The sequence below is a fragment of the Fundulus heteroclitus genome, chromosome 9 (assembly GCF_011125445.2).
Source record: "Fundulus heteroclitus isolate FHET01 chromosome 9, MU-UCD_Fhet_4.1, whole genome shotgun sequence".
NCBI lineage: Eukaryota > Metazoa > Chordata > Actinopteri > Cyprinodontiformes > Fundulidae > Fundulus > Fundulus heteroclitus.
This window is the reverse complement of record NC_046369.1, coordinates 24,211,846-24,234,947: the sequence shown is the minus strand read 5'-3', so window position 1 is coordinate 24,234,947 and position 23,102 is coordinate 24,211,846. Positions and strand designations below refer to the sequence as shown.

Below are 23,102 nucleotides of genomic sequence, written 5' to 3'. Positions count from 1 at the left end.
TAAAAATCAGACTATTTTGGTTTTTGAATTTCAGATACTAATGTACTTTTTAATTGAAGTTAATGCCTTTAGGAGCTGATACGGTTCAGTCTTACATTTAATCATAATTTATTCATCTTAACAGCACAACGCTGTGAGCCTTTTGGCTTTCATGTTTTCTTAATTGTAGTTTTGCAACAAAAAGATTTCAGTGGCAGACAGGCAGCTAGAGATGATGCTTAAATGATCAAAAAGATGTAAGGACCTGTTTGGTCTTTCTCAGCCATCTCAAAGGCTAATTATTTCACCCCTAAGAGCTTTACTTCCATTGTGCCTTATCTTTTATTTCTCTAGCAAGGAAAGAAGTCTGTCCAAACAAATCAGATTGTATGTCTGGTTATTCCTAAAAAAACAAATGACTCAGTTAGGGATGTCCTGATCTGATCCCAAGTATTGAGGCTGATCTGATTGACAAGTATTAACGTCCCTGACTAAGCTGAACTCATGCAACCTGTTGGTGTACCCTCTGTGATTTTATGCCCATTGCATTAGATCCATACTGTGCAGCTGCATTATTATTCAGTTAATTTTCAAAAATCACAGCCTGTTGTCCATGCGTTGCAATACCGTATTAAAGGCTGTGCATAATTTTCCCTATCTAACAAATCTGGGGTTTCACCCTTTTACAAGATGATCACGCTGACAGAAAGACTGTTTTCGCTGCTCAGTTGTCTGTGAGTCTGAAGTTCTCTGAAGAATGCAGCTGAAATTATAGTTACATTTTACAGTGCTCATTTCAAGGCAGCAAGTTTAAGAAGGAGAATTGGCTTTTCTTTAAATGTTGTTCACACACCATTAACAGGAACCCACATTTAAATACAAGTACAATCATCAACAAGTCATATCAAAATAGAGGATGAACATGAAAACATTATCCTAGCAAACTGTAGCGAATGAAAAAAAGCTTTTATTGAAGACTGTGTGTCTCAAGTTGGATTGGTGTTAGAAATAAATGCTAAAGCTATGAACATCTTAGGGAAAGTGTTGTCAGATGATTGCAGAAGTTTGTTATCCTTATTGATCCCATGTTCAAGCAGCTTGTTGTCCAGCAGAAAGTGCAGTTGGGACGAACTATCTGTGGCGGTAAAAGCAAAAAAATACCAAGGGGAGATTAGCATCAATGCAGCAAAGCAGATCGAGTTAGGCGGAACAAAATTTAAGTACCAAAGCAAACCATGAGATGTTTGGCTATAATACAGAGTACCCATTTTGGGTTAAAAAAAAAAACATTCAGGAATATCAGAAAAACAAAAAATTATTCAACAGTCAAGCATGGGAGTGGAGGAGTGATCATTGGGGTTAGCAACCACAGGAACTGGGGGACCTCAGAATTATAAAGCGATAGGGTTAGACAAGTAATTTTGTAAACAGATGGTCTACAGGTTTACAGTTCAAAATATGTTGCAATGGGCCTGTCTCTATCTAGACGCTAACCCAATAGATGTTACGGTTACTGCAGGTGAACCCGATATTCAGCCAGACACAGAGTTACGATTAAAAGGTTTAATGAGAGAGTTGAATAGCGGGAAAGTGAGGCAAGCAAGCAGCAGCAGTCGGCAGGGACTTACGTGGAAACAGGCTGGGCTTGGCTTTAGGTAAACGGGTAGGCAGGCAGAGTCGAACAGGCGATGTGAACCAGGAAAACACCAGAAGGGGCTGAGCAAGCGGCTGGAACTCGCAGGGAAGAAGGCAGAACTGCAACATGAAGCACAGGCGACCCCAGCAGAAGGGACCAGCTGGCCGAGCACACATGAGCTGGCAGGACAAAAAGCATGTCACACTGGGCGATCCAAGGAGAAGTGAGCGATGACGTTCTGGCAGGGATGAGTTGGCAGACGCTGGTATATATGGGCTGGTGAACAGGTGACGAGAGTTTAATCTAATTGCTGTCAGCAGGTGGAGTGATGTGGGCTAATTGACTGGGGCAGAGCTGACAGGATAGTGGCTGAGAGGTTGAAGAGGCTGAAGAAAAGTCCAGGAAAGTCCAAAAGCAAAATAAACAAAAAAAACCAAATGATGACAATAGAAATGCTTTGAAGAGAGCGTTTCATGAAGGAATGTCCACAAACCTCACTGCATTGGCACAATGTTGTAAAAATAAACATAGCTGAATATGTAAGAGGCGGATAAAGCCTGACAGAAAACAACTACTTCAAGTTATTCTGCTATGGTGCTTGTTCTACAAGCTACTGAGTGCTGGGAGATACTTCTTCCAGGTACTGCACTGACAGTCAACGAAACCTTTCCATTAACGAGACTTTCTGCTCGCGATTGATGTTCTTTTTCAGTGTTGCAAACTTATACGCACTTGAGAAAAAAATCATTCAATTCAGCACTGAAATCACTGATTATTTAAAACCTTTGGAGAGTCAGCACGCCTGTTTGTTGACTGCGGGGTCTCACAGCAGGTCACCCATATTACCATCCCCGGCCCCCTCCCAGGGTGATGCCTAATTACCCAGGATAAATCCACCGGTAATTTGTCGGGCTGCTCCTGCATTCCCAGCCACCCCATTCACATCCCGCTTCCCGCCTCTCTTATTCCTCATTCTAAGCTCATGTAATGAATCACTAATCACTCAGTCCCTGATGAACATCCCCAGCCTATTATCTCTTAATTACCCCGCTCGTGCCACAGCAACACAGGCCAGCAGGGGGCACGCAGTGACACACACACACAAAAAACCCCCAGAAATACAACAAATACAATTGCAAGTGAATCAAATCAATTTCTGCTGCAAGACTTTAGATAACATCCAGAAGCCAGAGGTTTGTAGTGTGTGTGTGTGTGTGGGAATGAGGGCAGTGTATTTACCGTAAGGCAGTGAGTTATGTGTGTCACCATGCCTGTACACCTTGGAGGACCCTCCAGCTGTGGTGCTTTATGTACATAGAGCCAGAACTGCCTTGCTCTCAATCTCTGCTTGGCCTTTCTGACCGGCGGGCTGAAAACGGTCCTCTTGTGGAGCAACCGGGGCTGTGGCAAGAAAATGGAGCCCCTAACTCACGGAGTCATTTGCAGACGCCACTCTTGGGATTCCAAGCGAGTTGCCGCAGCGCAAAGATAGAAATTGGAACTGGCAGCAAACATGAAATGGGGTCAGGGGATTTGCCCCCTGACACACACACACACACACACACGCACACACTCGGTCGACACATGCACCCACACAGAACATGTGAATTTGAAGGTCTCCTGATTATCAAGGGTGGTCTGCTCAGACAACAGCAGGCAGAGATAAACTGCCTTTTACAGAGTGTCACAGAGAGGCTCGGTGCTCCGCTGCTGTCATTCAGCATCTTTTGAAGGGGTCTTCACACCGGACGTTAAGTAGAGTCTTAATTATTTGGGGTTTATTAAAAAAATAAAGGCTTTAGAATTTAGATACAAGTCGAGGGGTCACCTGTTGGTGTTACGGAGCAGCGGGTGGAAACGAGGGGGAGGAATTCCCACACCCGCTTTTCTTCATCCGATAAAAACACCAAAGAATACGTTCACAATCACTTTTGTCGTCACATGGTTAGATCAACCGTGTAAACCAAGAACAATTTCTTTAAAGTGTCCTAAACTGACAGGTGCCCCCTGCCAGGATTTCTTGACAACACTGGTTTTTGAATCTAATCTCACTAATTTCTACATATCCCTCGAGGATCTTAAAGCTTAACTTTAGAAAGGGGGGGAAAAAGAAAATCTCCCAACAGCGTTTTCTGAAATCCTAGGTTTTGATTTTTTTTTTTTTCAAACCCTTTAGTGAAAGCCTGTCAAAAATGGTTAGCATCTCCGCTGAAACTACTTCTTTGGATCGTAGCTCCCAGTCTTGCCCTGTGTCTGCACAGTTTCTTTCAATCCCCTTGTTTCTCTCCTTTTGTTTAGATAAAGCGAGGGATTAGGGTAGATTTGCCCCCATAAAGCAGTGGTTTGATGGGCTTTTATCCCACCATGTTGCTAAAGATGTGTAGCCTCTGGATTAAGCCCTGACAATAGAAACCCTTGTGCTGGGCCGCAGCCTGGGGGCACAACCAAAGACCGGCTCTGAAAAAAGAGGGAGGAAACAAACCTGCCAACTTCGATATTTCAAGTCCGCTGGAGAAAGCGTTCAGATGAGCGGCCCTGGCTGCTGCGGGGACTGCTCAATCACACCATGGATGGAGAATAAAGTGAACAGTAACGCGACCTTGATCCGTGTCATTCTGATTTAACTGTACGGAAATGTTGGTTAGAAAGCACCTTTCACAGAGGAAAATCCCAAAGTGCTTAAAGTTAAAACTTAATGAACACGTAAAAAAAAAAGATTGCATGTTAGATCATTAAAAACATGTAACAATATCCAAAACGATCTCAAAGTAAAGATGCCGTGGTTATGCTTGTGATGGTTATTGGCAACCAAACAGCTGGTTGCCATGTAAACAGCATCCAGTGGTTTTAATGGAAACCCGGTGACCCCAAGGTGCCAGTCTTTGCTACTGTTCTGTAACATTGGAGCTAGTAGCTGCTGGTTAAATCTCCCCTAGCATCCTGCTCACTGTGTGTAGAGGCTAAACCAATGCGGGCCCACATCTGGTCTGGTGGCCAGTCACTGAAAGTATTGGGCCACAGGTTATCTCTCATTCACACCCCAGGAAAATAAAACAGGTATGGATTACAGAAGTTACAAGAAACTCTGATTGACTTATAAAAATGCTTTAATTACATATATTAGAAAGATATTGTCAAAGGCCCAAACGCATGTCCTGCTAGTGATTTTGTTTTTTTCTTTCCTTTTCACCACTTCAAGGTGGTAAAAGGTATTCGGATTAGTCTGATGTAGATTTGAAGCCCTCATCTATATGTGTGTTAACTTGCTAAATAGCTAAATTGAAATGAGAAAATAAATGCAAAACAGGAGTCATCAGGTGCCACAGTTGCACTTGTCATGAAAAGACCCAGCCTTTCTTTGAGAGAGACGTTCCCACATGCTGAGAGATGAAGGCAGGACTAAGATGAAAAATGTTTGGCCTATCAACAAATATTGCTAATCTGCAAAAAAAAAAAAAAAAGATTTGTTTGCAACTCAGATTCAGAAGCAATGTCAATGACAACTTGTTACCACTATGAACCTATATCACTGGTTTCAAGCAGGAATGGGCCAACATGAGATCCACACCCAACAATGACCTTTTGCATAGAAAATACCACTGTACTTACTTTTAGAAATTGTAAACAAGAATGTGCATGATCTAACTAGTTTATCTAACACAGAAAGTCAACAAGCATTCGTACCCCTCCTTAAGTAAGTATTACAGCAATAATAATCTTATTTATAACATTTTTATGTTTTGATTTTGACACCTAGGCTTAGGTAAAATTAGGTATAAACACGAGAGAAATCTATTATTAGTTTTGTAGTATTGTACCTTGGTGCCATTCTCATAAAATGCTGATATTAAGGAGTGAATCAGTCCAGTGATCTGCTGGGATTGACAGCCTCCATGCTGCCCTTAACTGCCCTTAGCAGTTCTCAAACAGTAACTTTTCTCAAAACCATCATAAACTTTATATAAATTTAGTAGATTTAATTATCTTATGCGTTATATAAAACTATGCGGCATGGTATAGAAGTCATAAGTCATCTCTTCAGATCTGTGTGCAGGCTGATGCGTGTTTGGGTGTTTCTCATGACCTCTTCCTAGCAGGGTGGGACCGGCAGGTTTTTTTTCCCAACAGCTCATCAGGTACTAATCAGGAAGAGCTTAAGGAGGAGCAGATCCCATGAGGCAGCTGCCAGATTGTTATTTTTCCTCACCTAGCGTGGTAATCAGGCCGACCTTCTCTGCGTTGCGTTTTTCTTCCAAGGCCAGTTCTAATCAGAGTTTTCCGTCCCTTTTATAGGACTCGTTTCATTCCCGTTCACATGACCAGCACTCTGCGTCCTCGCTCCTCAGATGACTGGATAAATCCTCTCAAGATCATCTCCGTTAAACTCCTCACTGCTCCACAGATCATCCTCTGTCCACCCTCCGCTATTTGCTGGAAGGAAAGAAACGGGAACACAGCACAACCAAGTCACCATTCACCACTAAAGGTCAGTCTCCGCCCCTGTGGATTTGCTCACCTCCTCCTGGACTTCCTCATTCTCCACCAACAGTAAAATGTTCGCATCCTCTGTTATTTCATGACCCATCATTTCTTCCAACCTGGAAAAAAAAATCCATAATTTCTCCTTCTCTGTTGTCCAAATAGAATTCTGCCAAGAACTTAGTTGATCAATCACTTTGCACGTTTTTAACCAACCTGGCAACCCTTCATGCTGCGTCCGTAATTACTACCTCCACCAGCGTCAGAACCAGAACAAACAAGGCGGTTTGGCTTTAAAGGAGCCTTGATTTAACAGGAACCTTTTAGAATAGGCTTGAGCAATATTTACATGGACTATTTTGAAGGTTTTTCCTTGTGTGAATAAACAAAGTCTGAAGGATAAGTTTGAAAGACCTTTAGAGTGTCTGATAAAAGACAGAAGAAGGCTGTATTAGCAGCTGCCTGCTGAATGTATTGTTTTTACTGCGGTGAATGCACTTGGAAGAAATACAATTAAAACACGCTGATGTTTTTTGAGAGCAGTCTACCTTCGATGCAGCCATGGCTGTACAGTGACACCTAAGTGCATTCAAAATATTCACAAAACACCACAATAAAGAGTCGGTGTCCTTATCTCACACCCTTTTCTTTTTATGTTCATACCATGCAATCAATATAAAACAATCCAGAGCATATTAACCACAGTTGAATATAAGACAGATGGAAAACACTCCTAAGGGTTTTTATAAGCAAACGAAAAGGCTGTGAATCTGGAGATCTGTCCATTTACAAGGCGTCCAGCCAGTGCGAGGACAGACTTAAAGGTGAATGGCCCACTAATACACAGCCAGAGGATTGCTAATGGCAAGCTGCTTTGTTACTCCAGTCACACAAGTCCCAATGAAGCAGTCAATTCACAACCATGCATCAAAATGATTAATTTCACCCAAATGAGCACAAGCTAACCTTGACTGAAAGCCTTTGCTGGCCACAGCTTGCTGTGAAGAAAAAAAATCCTTATATAAGCAGGAAGTTAACGAAAAACTTAATGATAAAAGTTAATGAACTCAGAAGGCAGAATGCATCACCTTTCTTCTGAAGTTGGATTACTATTCCTCTCTGGGCCATTTGAGGGGTAAAATTACAAACATTCACGCATTATAAACCTGATTAAAACGGCAGATGATTTATAAATCCCTGCAGCTTCCTCGCCTGCGCGTGGATTCATGCCGCCAAAGTCCCGATGCAGGGATAGAAGTTTGGAGGCGAGGGGATGATTGAAGACGTTAACTCAGATCTAGGCGGAGGCTTTGACAAGATAAAGCTCCAACGCAGCCAGAGTGAGAAAAACAACGAGCATCCCTTGGAAATCCAAAAAATCGGAGAGTTATGAGCAGCGATGAGCATCCAAGGGTTCAAATTAGTATACAAATACTAAAAAGAAAATCCACATCTTCACTAATTAGCGATATAGAGACAAAATCATCAAAGTAGGCACATTTTCACACTTTCATCGATACAGCGGCATACGGATGAAAGAGCATTTCTTTAAAGATATTACCTTAAATAATGTATAAGATTTACTTACAGTGTTTAATTAATTAATCAACAAATAGATAGATAGATAGATAGATAGATAGATAGATAGATAGATAGATAGATAGATAGATAGATAGATAGATAGATAGATAGATAGATAGATAGATAGATAGATAGATAGATAGATAGATAGATAGATAGATAGATAGATTAGATAGAAGTTAATTAAAATAACAAAACATTTTGTCCAATTATGGGCATTGTCTCTCTGGCCTCAAAAGGCTGTATTTTGACCCCTAAAATAAGATAATTAGACATCCTGCACTTGAAATAAGATGATTGAGATGAATTGTTCTTATTTTAAGTGCAAAAATCTTATTCCATTGGCAAATCATCTTATTTACCTGCTCAAATCAAGGACAAATACACTAAATTTAAGAACATTTTACTGATTTCTAGTTCTGTTTTTGCAGTGTAAGCCTATGTTCCCCATTTCAAAACCCAAAGTGGGGACTAAGCTACAACTACAAAACCTCTTGTCTTAGCTGATGTCCGTTTGACCTTAAAACTATGTTGCAAAGTATGATTTGACAGCTTTCGTGATTTTCACAGATATATTTGGTCTGTGCATACAGCCCTACCGAAGTAGGTATCCGCAGAGTAGAATCGTTGTGATGACTACTCCCACAAAAAAGAAATAGAAATGCTTCCCTGACCGGGAATCGAACCCGGGCCGCGGCGGTGAGAGCGCCGAATCCTAACCACTAGACCACCAGGGAGCTCATGGGGGACCAAAATCCCCCGCCAGGACAGACACCTATTTTTCCGGATTGTTCTATTATTGAATATTTTTAGTACTAATTCGCTGAGTTTTAAAAGCATCAGATTGTGACGCTACTTTTCGCTTTCATGTCCTATATTCATAATTAAAGTGTCTTCAAGCAAGGCTGAATTGGAATCAAGTTCCTTGTTCAAACATGGCGAATGAGGCTGAGTGTGAATTGTGAAAACATCACGACGGACTGCTCGTTAATGCTCGGTGAGCAGCACGGTCCGCTGCTGCACCGTGATATCCCTCTGAACCGGGCCTCTTGACTCCTGCACTGAGGAGCCTTGAGCCACGCTGGCCACTAGGCCGCATTAGCCGGTTTAAGGAAGAGCAGCTGAGAGGAATTCCTCCTCGCTTTAATTGCTTTAGAAACGGCTCCCACAAAGAGACACTGACCAGATTTAAGTTCTTATTTTCATCGGTTCACAAGTTAATCCGATTTTTCTCCCTTTGGGCCCAAATGCCCGGCAGTTAAAGACAACAAAAAGGAGAATAATAATAAGGAAAAAAAAAAAAACATCAGGTTTGAAAAGGGAGAATTAGTGAAAGAAAATATCTGTGAATAAATATGCCTTTTTTTTTTAGGAGATTTTCTATTAAAAAAGCAATAACATTTTGGGGGACTGATAACCACTTGTTGCAACAGCCACCTTTAAATGTAATATTTCATGGCTTTGTGAAGCTTATCTTTAAAAGAATAAGCAAACAAACAGCACACTTAAAAACTTTAAATGAGCATTTTTCAGGACTAATGTCTAATATCTAACCTCAGACTCCCCTTCTCTCGCTCCACCCGTCTCCCTCTCTCTAATTTCGGCAGAAATATGCAGGCTTTACATTAAAAGGCTACTTTCGCTGCCCTTAATTCCAGCCTAAACGGTTTTTCTTCGCAAGAAGAAATCTTTTCTAAAAAACCTCGAAGAAGGGAGGGGGGGGGGGGGGCATTATTGTTTTAATCCTCTTACCAGCAGTCATTTTAAGACATTTTTTGGAGGGGTGAAATGGCGTCTTGTCTACCCAATCCCAACCCAAATCCCTCCGGGGCCGGGGAGCTGCTGGAGGCACAGCGGCAGCCCGGGCCGCATCTCTCCATCTCAGCCGCGTTTCCCACCGAACCGCGCGGAAGCTGCAAAGGGAAATTAAAGAGCGCGGAATTAACCCCAAAGTGGCCGCGCGGCGCGCACCGCAAGATGCGCGTGAAGGCCGAGCCTGAGCCTAATATTTGCATATCATTTAATTAACACACATGTGACGCATCTTTTATTCATTTTTTTATTACAAAATTCTAATATTGTATTAGATTGTAATAAATGAGTTACTATGATAACTAAATGATAAAAAAAAAAAATCTAAAAAAACTCGTGACTTCAGATCAGATTTTTTTTTCATATGCAAATGTTGCTAGACCTTAAAACTGATGTACTAAATAGATTGTTGTAATTGATCATTGTTTTGTTGGAAATGAAACATGAACCATCTATTAGTTTATTTTGTATTACTCATTTTTACCTTATAAATGTTATATTGTTGTTAGTTGTGTATTAGGCTACTGATGCTACCGTAGTTTTGTTTAGGATTAAATTTACTGTGGGAAAAAAATATAATACGGGAGCTACTGGATCAGCAATAACATCTCCGGCAATCCGAGTTTGAAAATATCAGTTTGAATCTTGATTTTCAACAAAACCGTCACATAACTATCTGCAAGTCATTTATGCATGTATTGATTGATTGATTGATTGATTGATTGATTGATTGATTGATTGATTGATTGGTTGATTGATTGATTGATGCATCCTCTGTGAAATCGCTCATGTAAAAGTTCTTCACGTCTCCAAAAACGTTTAGTTTACTAACCTTCAGAAAAAGTTGTATCGTCTTCTGTCTATTTATCGGTTTTGTCTAATCAGCTCAGTTTCAGCGACCTTAAACTGAGGGTCCCACAAACAAGGAGGTGTTCGCTTCGGTGGGATAAAGAGGAGGAAAGCGACGTGATTGGCGCACCAGCTGGAGCGTCCGTGCGTCCCCGCCGACCCCACCCGGAGCGGTTTAAAAGCCGGTAGATGGCAGCTCTGCATCCTCCCCACACCCACGGCAAAGAGAAGGCGGACCGTGGAGGGAAAAGCACGCAGCGGACTATCCTCTAGACATCAAGCTGAAGCAGGAGTGAAGGAAATGAAAGGGCTGCTGCAGGACTTTGGGAAGAAGTAGTTTGATAAGCGCATATTTATTCTGGTGGAAAAATCTGCATATTGCCCAGAGAGAAGAGGTAAGGTGTTTTATGGATCACAGTTGGTATTTAATTAAACAATGTAGATTATTCAAACTTTCAAAACGTTGCTCTTATCGAGAAATTTTATTTCCCAAAAGAGAGAACAAAATCTCCTAAAAAAAGTGACGTCAATTAAGGGATTTTAAATGCAAAGCTGGAAACTCTCGCACTGAACTCTTGACATTATTTCGTCAGGTTTTAGGTTGATTTATTGTCTGTTTTTGTTGACACTCCCTGTAATTTCAACCCCCCAGCCTTTTGAGGTCAATAATGGTGCTCAATTGACGCCTGCACGCGGAGCTCCGGCCCCGAGGCTGTGCTTTACTAAATGCGGCATAACTCATAAATCCACGGCAATGAGCATAATTGGGCTTTAATCAGAGCCCGAGGCTTTCTGACATTGTCCTGAAAGAAGAGCATTATGTTAGATTTCACACCGCAAATTGGAAGAAAATTAAACAGATTACACAATTCGAGGCAGAGGTGTTTTTGCATGTCCTAAAGTAATTGCATAAAATAAAATAGAAACAATCAAATACTATCAGATGTTTTACTGCATCAGTTCACTATTTCTATAAAAATCAAAGTGAGCGCACGTGGTGGCCCACCTTTCCCCCGCCAGGCCCGGTGATAAATTAATAGCCTTGCAAAGTTGAAACCTATTTGCAGACGCATTAGAAAAGGGAGCCCAATGGGGAAACCTGTGCATAATACTTCCAACGACCCGTCACGGTTCTCCCCCGCAGCCTGCAGGCGCCTGAAACTGACCTGGGACCCGCCACAGATTGTCACAAACGCCGTCTCCCAGTCCGGCCAGGACTGTCCGGGAGCAAAGAACGAAAATGATAGATAGCTTCTTTTTTTTATTGCACCTTATGTCAAGTACAGCGTGCTCATAGGAAGCGAATTTACAAAAGAAATGTTTTTATTAAAACATTCTCACACTGAAAAACTTAAAATTCAAGTGATGAAGAAAAATAAAACGTGAAAAAAAATTTTTGCTGCGCTTTTAGATAAAATGTAACTAGGATTTTGTACTATATTAGAACATAGGTTTAATTATTATTATTATTATTATTATTATTATTATTATTATTATTATTATTATTATTATTATTATTATTATTATTATTATTATTATTATTATTATTTTGACCAGTTGTGTATGGATTTAACATAAAACTAGTCCAGAAACATTTTATTTCAATTAATGTAATCTTTATCTAATAATCGTATTATTATCTTTACTAAAAATTGCACATTAATTGTAATTGCCTCCTGTCTAAATGTTAAACTCTGACCTCATAAATGTGCAATTTTAAAGCATTAATAATGTATTTAGTTTTTGATTCCCAAATATTATTTTTTTTTCTTCTAAACATTTTAAGCATTTTCTGGAGTAAATCTAATGAACATTCCCTTAAAATTATTGGGTATTTTTTTATAGCAAATATTAAAAGATAACTTGATCTAAAGAACGGATTTTAAGGCTATTTGAACTAATCAGAAATCGCCTTTTGCTTATTTATTGCGTGACCAAAGCACAAACCAAGAAGCGCATCCATCTAACTTTTTGCTTGTTATATTCGGTTCTATACGTTTTACAAAAAAACAAAACAAAAATAACAAGGTGCCCTTTGAATGAAAAGCGTTGTTAGTGAAACATCTGCTCAGAAAAAAAAGCTCAATAACAACCACTTGCTCTCTCTGCAGAAAACCTCGCCGGCCATGCAGCACTACGGCGTGAACGGCTACTCTCTGCACGCCATGAATTCCCTCAGTGCCATGTACAACCTTCACCAGCAGGCGGCGCAGCAAGCGCAACACGCGCCTGACTACAGGCCCTCGGTGCACGCGTTAACTCTTGCAGAGAGACTTGCAGGTAAGAATCAGTTGCACATCGTGTAATTTCCTACTCCCGGCACCGTCGCCCCAGCCTCAGCTTCCTCAAGCGAACACGAGAACTAAACAGATATTCTCCCCACCAGGAGCTCACCTTCCCCCTTGTCTGTCCCTTGAATTAAACTGGTCATGTTTCTTCTTTCTCAACGGTTGCACATTTCAAGACATTATCCTTGAGGCCCGCTATGGCTCGCAGCACAGAAAGCAGCGGCGCAGTCGCACAGCCTTCACTGCTCAGCAGCTGGAGGCTCTGGAGAAAACCTTCCAGAAGACCCACTACCCTGATGTGGTGATGCGGGAGCGCCTGGCCATGTGCACCAACCTGCCAGAGGCCAGAGTGCAGGTAAAAAAAACAAAAAAAAACAAAAGGATGTGCCTGCAGAGACATAAAGATATGTGGATTTAGTTTTGGAAGTCTAATTTATGCATCCACCTGCCAGGTGTGGTTCAAGAACCGCCGGGCCAAGTTTCGTAAGAAGCAGCGCAGCCTCCAGAAGGAGCAGCTGCAGAAGCAGAAGGAAGCATCGGGAGCCGCCGATGGCTCCCCAGAAGACTCTAAAACAGACCTCACGACAACGGCTAACCCCGCTACCAATGCGGTCCCTGAGGTGCGCACTCCTCCTCCTCCTCCGTCCTCCTCTTCATCCTGTCACTCAGAGTCCGAGAGGCTGTCTGCGGCGCGGCCTCAGCCAGGGGAAATCAGCGTGGAAGTCAACGTCACGTCCCCCGAGCCGTCAGACAGCGAGTCGGCAGCAGAGGACAATGCTGAGCGTGAGGAGGACGAGATAAGCGGGGAGTCGAGGGTGAAACTCAGGGAGGAGGCGCAAAGAGAGGGGTCTGCCCAGGCCGGACGAAGCTCTCCGTCCTGCAAAGGACTCAGCCCCACGTCAGGTACGAATATCCATTTAATTTGAAGTAGTCTTAGTTTAAACTACGGGCTGTGTTGAGTTTGAAAAGACCCTGAAGTCCCTGTTCTCCTCCTGTCTTTCAGACTCTCCACTAAGCTCCCCCGCCCTGCCGTCCTCCAGCAGCGTGACCAGCGGCTTGGTTCAGAGCAACTCCTACGCCTCGTCTCCCCTCAGCCTCTTCCGACTGCAGGAGCAGTTCCGGCAGCACATGGCCGCCACCAACAACCTGGTGCATTACCCGTCCTTTGACATGAGCGCGCCGTCCTCCCTGCCCTACCTGGGCATGAACGTCAACATGCCTTCCCCACTGGGCTCGCTGCCCTGCCAGTCCTACTACCAGACCCTGTCACAAGCCCAACAGGTGTGGAACAGCCCGCTGCTGCAGGCGGCACCGGGCGGCCTCCCGGGAAGCCTCAACAGCAAGACCACGAGCATCGAGAACCTCCGGATGAGGGCCAAGCAGCACGCGGCCTCTCTGGGACTGGACACGCTTCCCAACTGAAGCCTCTGGCAAGCTTTTTTTTCGGGCCCACAATCCAAGTTTTCATCGCGACCCCCCCTTCGAAACAACTTCATGTATCCGCAGAGATTTCCAGCAGAAGCCCAAGAACGAATCGGTGTTATTACAAGAAAAAAAAAAAAAAACTTTCAAAGCTTTTCAAAAAACAAACAAACACACAAACTGTGCTTAAGTTAGCACTTCGGAGGACCTACCTCAACATGGATTGTCGACACACACTTTTGTTATTATTCTCACAGCCTTCGACCTCAAAGACAAGCAGAGAACACCAGATAACAACCATAATCCTCCCGTCTTGACTGCAGTTGCGACTGAAGAGTTGACTTCATCGGTGGATTAAATTAACTCTAAAAGGCCAATAGCATCAGTTGGTGCTAACAAGGATTAAGTCAGGGCAAAAAAAAAAAAAAAAAGCTCTCCCAATTGTTTATCTGATATTCTAAAATACTCTGTAACCCTACAAAATCCATTGAACGTATGCATGCATGAGATCCTCTTAAGCATGGCTTATACAGCCATCGAATACAGCTATCATGGGAGTAAAAAAAAAAAAAAGACTGGATACCACAAATATAGGTCTAATCACTTTCAGTGACATCCCCGTTTGAACGTATTGTTCTCAGCTTGGACTAAACGGAGTGTTGTAAATATCCTCCAGTGCTCGCCTCCATCTGACTGTTTTCAAAGCAACCCCAAGTCAACGTTTGGGCAAAGGGTTTGCGAGAGAAAAATATATACATATATATTTATTTCCCAACTAAAGCCTCTAGCAATGGATCTAACCACAGAAATGAAATACTTGGGAAAAGAAACTGCAGCTGCCCACATTTTTGCGCTTGCCAGTGGCTTCGGCAGAAAGTAGCACACCCTAAACCTCTGTATTGTATATATCACTGTAGATTTAAATACATGTATTTGTCAATTGGTTAAAATATGAGTAATTTATCTGTTCAATGCAAAAATAAATAATTGTAAATGAAGTGTTCACTGTGGTGTTGCGTGAAACTTTGTGTTTGAAACGCATTTTAATATTCTAAACGGATCTATTAAAGGTGCAAAGTGCAAAGTTTTGAAGTTAAATATTATGTATTTTCTTTCTCATACATTCCCTTTCAATTTCCCAGTGTGTAAAAGGAGTTATCCTCGATTTACCGCAGTTGCCTCTACTCAGTTCACAACAGAGTGATTCAGGCCGAATTCTTTGGGCATGCGCGTAAGTGTGACACTCGTTTGCCTGGCTACTTTGTTGAATCTCCGCTATAATTGATGCATTCGCAAAAACAAAGGCTAACTTCAACATTTATAGCTTTCTTACATCAGAAGACATTATGCCTCTAAACAAAAGACCTGTGCAGTTGCAGCGGCTGATGTTTTTCTTCTTTTGCCATGCACGTGCACAACTCTGGTGTAATTTTAACTTGTCGCCACTGGGGGCAGATGTCTGAAAAAAACCTGGAACTTACACTATGCTCCTTTAACAATCAACAGAGGCGTCACTAGACAGAGAAAAAGCTAACAACACAAGCATTGTACAGCGTTTAGGTCTTGGAAGATAAAAGAAGAGTTTTCATTGATTTCTGATTTATTTAATCCTTCTGTTTGTTAGAAAATTACTATGTAAAAGAGGGGTTTGTCATAGAGAAGCACCAAAAGAGCTTTTTTTTTGGTGACTGCTCTGTTTTCATGTAGAAAGAAGATCCTTAGTTTGGGTCTTTCTACAATGAGTTTCTGGGTTCTTTCAGGGCACTTTTCTTCTCACAATCCAAAACATGGCTTCTATAAACCACCCATAGGAGTCAGTTTGCGCATTGTGTCCTGTGTTGTCTTTTTCCCTGTGATGGTCTGGTAACCTAACCACTGGAGATAGGCACCAGGCCCCCAGCAACTCTTACCAGGAACCAGTGGGTACAGGCACAGGATAGATGACTGCACCAATAAATTGGCAGTGGGCTCCAGCCTATCTGGTCAGAAACTCATAAATCTAATCTTGTTCCAGTTAGTAAACCCTTCCATACCTACGGAGTTGTGCTGATAAGCACTCTTTGGGGCAGACGGTTTTTACAGGGGGGAAAAGACTAAAAGCTAGCAATTTTCTGTCTCGGAGGGTTAAAAATTAAGTCAGACCAAATATAGATGTATGAAGCTTATTTTTTTAAAATAAAATCTATAGTTTCCACAATATGTTGAGACATGGTTGTGGTTAAATCACACTGGAAGATAATAAAAGAGTGCGGTAAATTCAATAAAGGCTAACAGCAGTAGTACAGTGCGGTCATTCTGGTCTATCATCTTCAACTTTTGACATATGCGATGAAACATTCTGAATTTGGAAATGCTAGCAGCCTGTTGGACATTAAGAATTAAGGTAAGGCTTTACTCTTTTCACAGGTAATACACACAGTCCAATTTTTACAGTTAGTTAAATGGTAAGTTTAGATTTTTGTTTTTAAACTGAGATTCTGTGAAATACCTGTAGAAGAAAGATGTCATATTACTCTTAGTTTTACTCTTAGCGAGAAAACAGCGAAAGCCCATGTCGGAGCAGGCAAGAAAGAGGATTGTTTGTACTGCCGTTTTTTCGACTTTTCGTTGCGTTCGCCTGTCTGCTAAGCTCGAAACAACCGCGCCTGGCTTGACGGAGAAATCAGAACAGCTGAGCATCTTTACGACAGTGCACTTTTACTTTCGCCCTCTGGGGGGAGCCTCGCTGGAAAATCAACCCCGGTTGCATAGTATACCTTTAAGCTAACCATGCTAACCGCTGTTGTAAGATGCTAAAGACATTTTGACATGTCAAGTCAGTAATGATTTTGTATTTGTTTTTAAGAATGGCTGCTCTCTGAAACAAACAGTGAACTGCTCGAAACATAAATAATTTACAACTACTTGTGGCAGGAAGGCCACTAAGAAATAATTTAAATGCTGTCCCAATAATTTCCAATAAGGCTTAAAGAGAAAACGTAATTGGCTCAAATCGGTCAAAGCTTTAAACTTATAGGACATAAAATCGGTCACAATATTCAGATAACTTATCAGCTTTTAAAGATTTAGATTACCACAAAACTTCGGGTACGTTTAAATCAGCTTAAAAGAGGCCAACAAAATCAGTACAATCTTTTATAAGATTCAGCAGAATCAACTGGTACTTCACAAGTCAGGCAAAATGACACTAAACTGTTCTGATTCTAGACCTTTTGTGGTGCAAATCTAATTCAGGTACAGATGTTCCACCGAAGACACCTTGATGATCCATAAATAATTTGGACACAGGGGGTCTACCATACCCGGCAATAGGGTTTACACACCACATAGGGGAGAAGCTGCCACTTGTTCACTCAGAGCAGAAAAAAACTAATCCTACATGAAATGACTGAAGCAAAGTGTCAGGCTCTAAAGAGTCTCCTATCCATCCCGCCCACTCCTCACATGACGCCCTGCCATCCTCCCCCACCCTGTCAGCCGAGGTTTGGCTGCACCGAAACAGAATGCCTCGCCATAAGAAGATTACCTATGGTTGGGATATCGATGGATTAAGTAAGAATAGAACGAGATAAAATAGGACTGAAAGGGGTTCTGGAGTCAGCAAAGTTCAGACACCTGTTTTCTTTTCCTTCTCAATTCAGCTTCGTGTCCACGGAAATGCTTGTCAAATGGAGAAGAGGATATAAGAGGTAATAAAGTGAAGCACAAAACTTTATTTTAAGGTGCACTAATAACTCTTATCGAGAATCGGCTGGTCAATTTGTCACGATTATGTGGGTTCTCTGTGCGCTTGTGAGACTCGCGCGGCTGTGAGGTAACGGGAATGGTGTGTGAGTGTGTCTATGGCAGCTAAGCCGCTGAAGGTTTCCAAGAGCTCTTTGATGTGTATCTGGGCAATGCACTATTAGAGGGATTTTCCTAGTTGACAGCTTAGAGAATGTGTGGAGGAATTGCGATGCCAGCAGGCTAAAAGAATGCTGGAAACAGGATTAGGATCATATTCTGGCAGCTCCTGTCACTTCATCAATGGGCTAAGGTTTCCTCAGTGACAGCCCTCCTTCTCTGCCCGGTTAAAACCTTTAGTGGGACCATAAAAAAGGGGTGAGAGAGGGGAAAAAACAATGATTGAATGGTGTGCTATGATTTCTGTGCAGCTTTGTGTGGGGAGGTCTAAGAGGGGACTGTGCCGATATGCAGAAAGGGGTTGGTCGAGAGGAACAAGGAGAAAAAGAGACGGGGGGCCTTTAGGAGGTGGGGTAGAGGGTGACTAGTCTATTTTTTTTTTTTTTTTTTGAAGTTAAACATCCAAATCTAGAAAGAAGAGCATGTGGGATTATTTTTTTTTTTTTTTTTACACTAAAGCTGGTGGACAGCGACAACAGTTTGGTGCTGTGGGGCGACAGCAGCAGCAGCAGCAGGTGGGAAGGAAGAAAGCTGTTTCTTCAGAATCCAGTCCGGATAAGCCCTGGTTGTCTGCACACATTTGTGGGAAGGTTTCATATACACACTTGTAGACTTGTTTAACTCTCTTATATTTTTTCTGATTGGCTCCGGTTATTTTTTTTAAGGCCCAAATTATGTGAATATTATTTAATAAAAAAAAAGTCAAAATGTGAAACTTAAAATAATTAACAAGTTCTAGCAATCTCTGCTGTTTTGTTGCTAAAAGCGAGTATGAGTAAAGGAAATTTGGTATAAAGCCAAGTAAAACTAACTATAAATGCTAATGTATATTTAAAAGAATTTAATAAAATATTGTCCAATTAATTATTTAAACAGCAAAAACTAAAATCTTTAGTTTTAAAACACAGATACTCAATTTCAATTTGTAGATACGGTAGCATGACTGCATACGTGATTTGGAAAACATTTACACTGCAAAAAACGGAACTAAAAACTAGTAAAATTTTCTTAAAATTAGTGTATCTGTCCTTGATTTGAGCAGGTAGATAAGATGATCTGCCAATGGAAAAAGATTTTTGCACTTAAAATAGGAACAACTCATCTCCATCGTCTTTTTTCAAGTGCAGGTGTCTAATTATATTATTTTAAGTGTCAAAATACTTATTCCATTGGCAGATAATATCATTTATCTTCTCAAATCAAGGACAAAAACCCATATTATAAGAACATTTTACTTATTTTATGGTCTGTTTTTGTAGTGTACTTGTGCTGTGTGTTAAGTTGTTCACATAAAAAAAATACTTAAATGGCTATTCAACAGGTCAGGGTTCTGTTTTTACCATACCATAACCAATTTTACTTATAAAGCACTTTAAACACCCACAGGACCAAAATGCTACACACAATCATAAGATACAAAATGATAAATCATAAAGCAATAAGCAAAATGGTATATAAAAGTAGTAATAGAATTAAAGAAAGAAAAGAAAACTTTTGACACTTTTAAGTTTAACAGATGTTTGATTTCTTTCAATCTGTTAAATACATTGTTTTTCTTTTCTTTTCTTTTTTTGGAGTATGTCCAAATTGCCAGCTTTGCACGTCTAGAGATTTAATTATTTTTGCTCATTATTCTTTGCAAAAGTTCTGTCAGATCTGATGGCGAGTGTCTGAGGTCCTGCCATAGATTCTCAACTTGATTTAGCTCTGGACTTTGGCGATACCATTCTACCACTTGGTTATGCTTAGAAATAAGCTGCTCCATTGCAGCTCTGGATGCAAGTTTAGGGTATTTGTCCTGCTGGAAAGTGAACTTCCACCAACTTTGAACCTTTGCTGTGACTGCATGAAAACATGGCTCCATAAGGTACCGACTCAGGAGGAAAATACACATGCGTGTCACAATTTTAAGATTTTTATCTGTAAATGTTAAGTAAACAATGTATCATTTTCCTTACACTTAAAATGATGCACTACTTTATATTGTTCTATCACATAATAGTTCAATAAATTACCAGTACACTCAGGTTTTTGGTAACCTGGCATTGTAGGAGTCAGAACAATGTCTTGGAAAATTGTATCTGGTTTCTTATCTCACAAACATGTTTTCTTGAAATTAAATTATAATTTAAAAAATGTGTTCAATTCCTGCATTCTTTTTAATGTACGTAATGATAAATAATGTCCCAACTTTTGCAGAAACGATTTTAATACTATATGCTACAACTTCACAATAAATATCATCAGACAGATGTCATGGTTAAAACCTTTTAGAAACGTACACCTTAAGGGTCAGATGCTGCAAAATGGAAATGTACCACAGTGTGAAGTTAGAAGTCAAAGCTCCCTCCTGCACACTTTAAGTACTGTTGACAGTACACACACATTTAAAAGGAGGGATTGTCTGTATGTCATCACACATTGCATGGACATCGCAAAACCTGATCTCTGCAAAGATTTCAGTATTTTGATGTTAACCACCAACCCCCGTGGCAGCAAAAAAAGCAACAAAAAAAAAAAAAATCTAAACAGTTTTTCCAGTTAGATCTGAGGTCGTCTTGGTCGGCCTCAGACGGTGGTCTCTGCCACGCATCCTGCAGCACCAACCCAGCAAAGTGTAACTCCACACTTTGCTCGCCCATGTGAAACAATACTTTCACAATACCACAGGAGTTTGATTGTTGGCGGCAAGTTATATAATACCGGGAATTACAGACTAGCATGCAACTGCTAAATCCTCCTCTTTTTCTCCTGAGAAGTGGATGAGATGGACTGTATCTGCAGGCTCCACTTCGGCTCCCCAGCTTTGTGCCAGAGACGCTCTCCTTTCTCCCCCCTCCGACTAGGGTGATAATCCTGACACGCACTGTCTGCATTTTTTACTGTACGTGTTTAAGCGCATTTGCAGAGCATTTATCTCTGCAATGTAAACCAATTTGGCTATAAGGGCCTTGGGCCAAGCAAGGCGCTGGAGGGAAGAAAGGAAAACCCAAACCTAGCAGATGTGCAAAGAGGGGAGGACGCTGGAGTTGGTGAGGGACGTGGGGGTTGGTGAACAACTGAATGCAGCAGAAAATCTGAAAAGCGGAACCGCATGGGAGAAAAGAATGCACCTTGTCCGAAGGTAAGCTTTTGAAACTTGGGATAGGGGCCTTCAAAGCCGATCGAGCGTGGATCACTGAATTGTTGAGTCACAGAATCTGAGAAAATCATACGGAGCTCCAGTTAATCCTGTCATAGTTAAATCAGTGGCTACACTTCTAGGAACCCAGCCCCATCTGAAGAAATCTGGAGGCTGCTGTATTGACAGGGCTGCTGTTTGATACCGCCTGTACACCTGTATCAGCTCTCTGTTAATCTGCCTTCCCCTCCTCTGTCTGCTCCTCCACAGCACATTGCTTCTGCTGGTAGTAATGGCTGACGAAATGGGCCAAAGACGAAAAAGCTGCCAATCTCGCAGCTTCTTGATGTCGCCTGTAAGTGGTTCTGGTTGCAGGGTGAACTTGTTACTTTGATCATCTGAAAGGCAGGAGGCAACCCGCTGTGTCCAACATCACGAGCTGCAATTCCATAGAGTCATAAAGACTATTGGGCTCCTCAGTCCCTGAAATGGGACATTAAGACAGAATCATCCTGGTTAAGTTGTGTTGATATAAAGGTGTTTTGTTTGCTCGCACACAGGCAAGGTCTGAATGTGCTGGGATGGCTTTTAAAGTACCTGATCTTATAGCCTAAGGTTGCTGTAAATGAGGTGTTTGCCACTCTTATCAATGAGACGTTACATGAAAGAACACTTTGGCCTCCTGGGACCGCTGGGTGCTTCTGCTATTTGATTACAACAGACTCAGCGTGGCCAGACAGCTAACTTTTCAAACTCTGCCACCTACTTTCTCCTGGAAGCTTTTAGCAAATGTGTTAAACTGCAAACTTTGCATATTCAGATCGTACAGGGTCAAATCCTCGCTGGGTGTTACTCAGGCCTTTATTAAAAAATCATCAAAGTAATGTTGTCCGAAACAATACCAGTTGCTGAAGCTTGTCATACAAAACAAGCCATTGAAGGAATAGTTTATTTAAACATGCTGCATGTTGATCTTTGGCAATTCAGCAAACACTTTCACATCATAAAGCCTTATCATAAAGTGTTTTTGTGTCCTGATAGTTCTCTCAAAGCTTGACACATAACCATGCATTTTCCCAAACAATGACATTTGTCAGTCGTTTAACTCATTAGATAAGTCTCATGTGTTTCACCATTAATTAAACAATGTTATTTTCTCTCTAAAGTCAATTATTTTCCTTTTTCATTGAAAGACCAGTTATTATACATTTAAAAAGAGGAGTTCAACCTGATTCTATGCACTGCAATGGTTTTCAATCCAAGTTAGGATCACTTCATTCTTAGATTTGAGAAAAAATTAACAAGTAATTGAGTCACATTTACAAGTAATTGAACCACGTTTATTAAGAATCAGCTCAATATATAAATACAGGTATTTACTGAGTAGACCTTGGGGAACACCTCGCAGCAGCAGAGGGGCGCTAGGAGGTGCCGTAGCTCCCTCTTGATTAAACATGGCCATCAAACTTCCAAGAAAATATTTTCTTGTTTTCAGTTTGATGTAATATTTTATAAAGTCTACATGTGATTATATTTAACCTAAAAAGCATAAATAATCCTGAGGAAAAAAACAGTCAACTAAAACAAAGTAGGGTAATGAATTACAGTGTCTCACAAAAGAGTACATCCCCACATTTTTCTAAATATTTCTTATTTACTTTTATTACCAGCGGTTTAGATATGAATGTGTCCGGTTATTTAAACTGTTATACACGCTGTAGACTGACCACTTTACATTGTATCAAAGTGTCATATCTTCAGTGTTGTGCCATGAAATATTTATACAATGAAATATTTACAAAAATGTGATGAGTTTACTTTTATGAGATACTGTAAGAGAAGGACACAAGTCAATTGGAAATTATTTTTGGCAACAAGTGAAGTGGTATAGTCAATGGGAGAATGAATTTGTTAATTCACAAATTTCAGAAATTGACGAACTGATAGAACAACACCAGCTTTGGACTTCTTGGTGAGATACAGGCAGAACGATCCATTCTGTTGAAATATCCATCATGTCTGTCTTTGGTTT

The 23,102-nt window shown here is 41.1% G+C and overlaps 1 protein-coding gene across 2 annotated transcripts; it reads left to right on the top strand.

Annotated features, from left to right (window-relative positions):
* The first annotated feature begins 10,514 nt into the window (after positions 1–10,514).
* On the top strand, positions 10,515–15,051 carry LOC105927810 (diencephalon/mesencephalon homeobox protein 1-A). Of its 2 annotated transcripts, none has more exons than XM_021317605.2 (5): positions 10,515–10,731; positions 12,448–12,615; positions 12,785–12,979; positions 13,077–13,527; positions 13,628–15,051. In XM_021317605.2, exons 2-5 carry the CDS (start codon positions 12,463–12,465, stop codon positions 14,044–14,046), a joined length of 1,218 nt encoding a protein of 405 aa, XP_021173280.2. In that variant the 5' UTR covers positions 10,515–10,731; positions 12,448–12,462; the 3' UTR covers positions 14,047–15,051. The 2 variants fall into 2 exon arrangements, with proteins under 2 accessions (XP_021173280.2, XP_021173282.2); XM_021317607.2 differs by having other exon boundaries at positions 10,517–10,731; positions 12,448–12,616; positions 12,801–12,979.
* The last annotated feature ends 8,051 nt before the right edge of the window (positions 15,052–23,102 follow it).

Coding starts and splice junctions, on each gene's coding strand:
- LOC105927810 (XM_021317605.2), top strand. CDS start 12,463: ATGCAGCACTACGGCGTGAACGGCTACTCTCTGCACGCCATGAATTCC. Junction 12,616..12,784: donor CTCTTGCAGAGAGACTTGCA/GGTAAGAATCAG, acceptor TTCTTTCTCAAC/GGTTGCACATTTCAAGACAT. Junction 12,980..13,076: donor TGCCAGAGGCCAGAGTGCAG/GTAAAAAAAACA, acceptor TCCACCTGCCAG/GTGTGGTTCAAGAACCGCCG.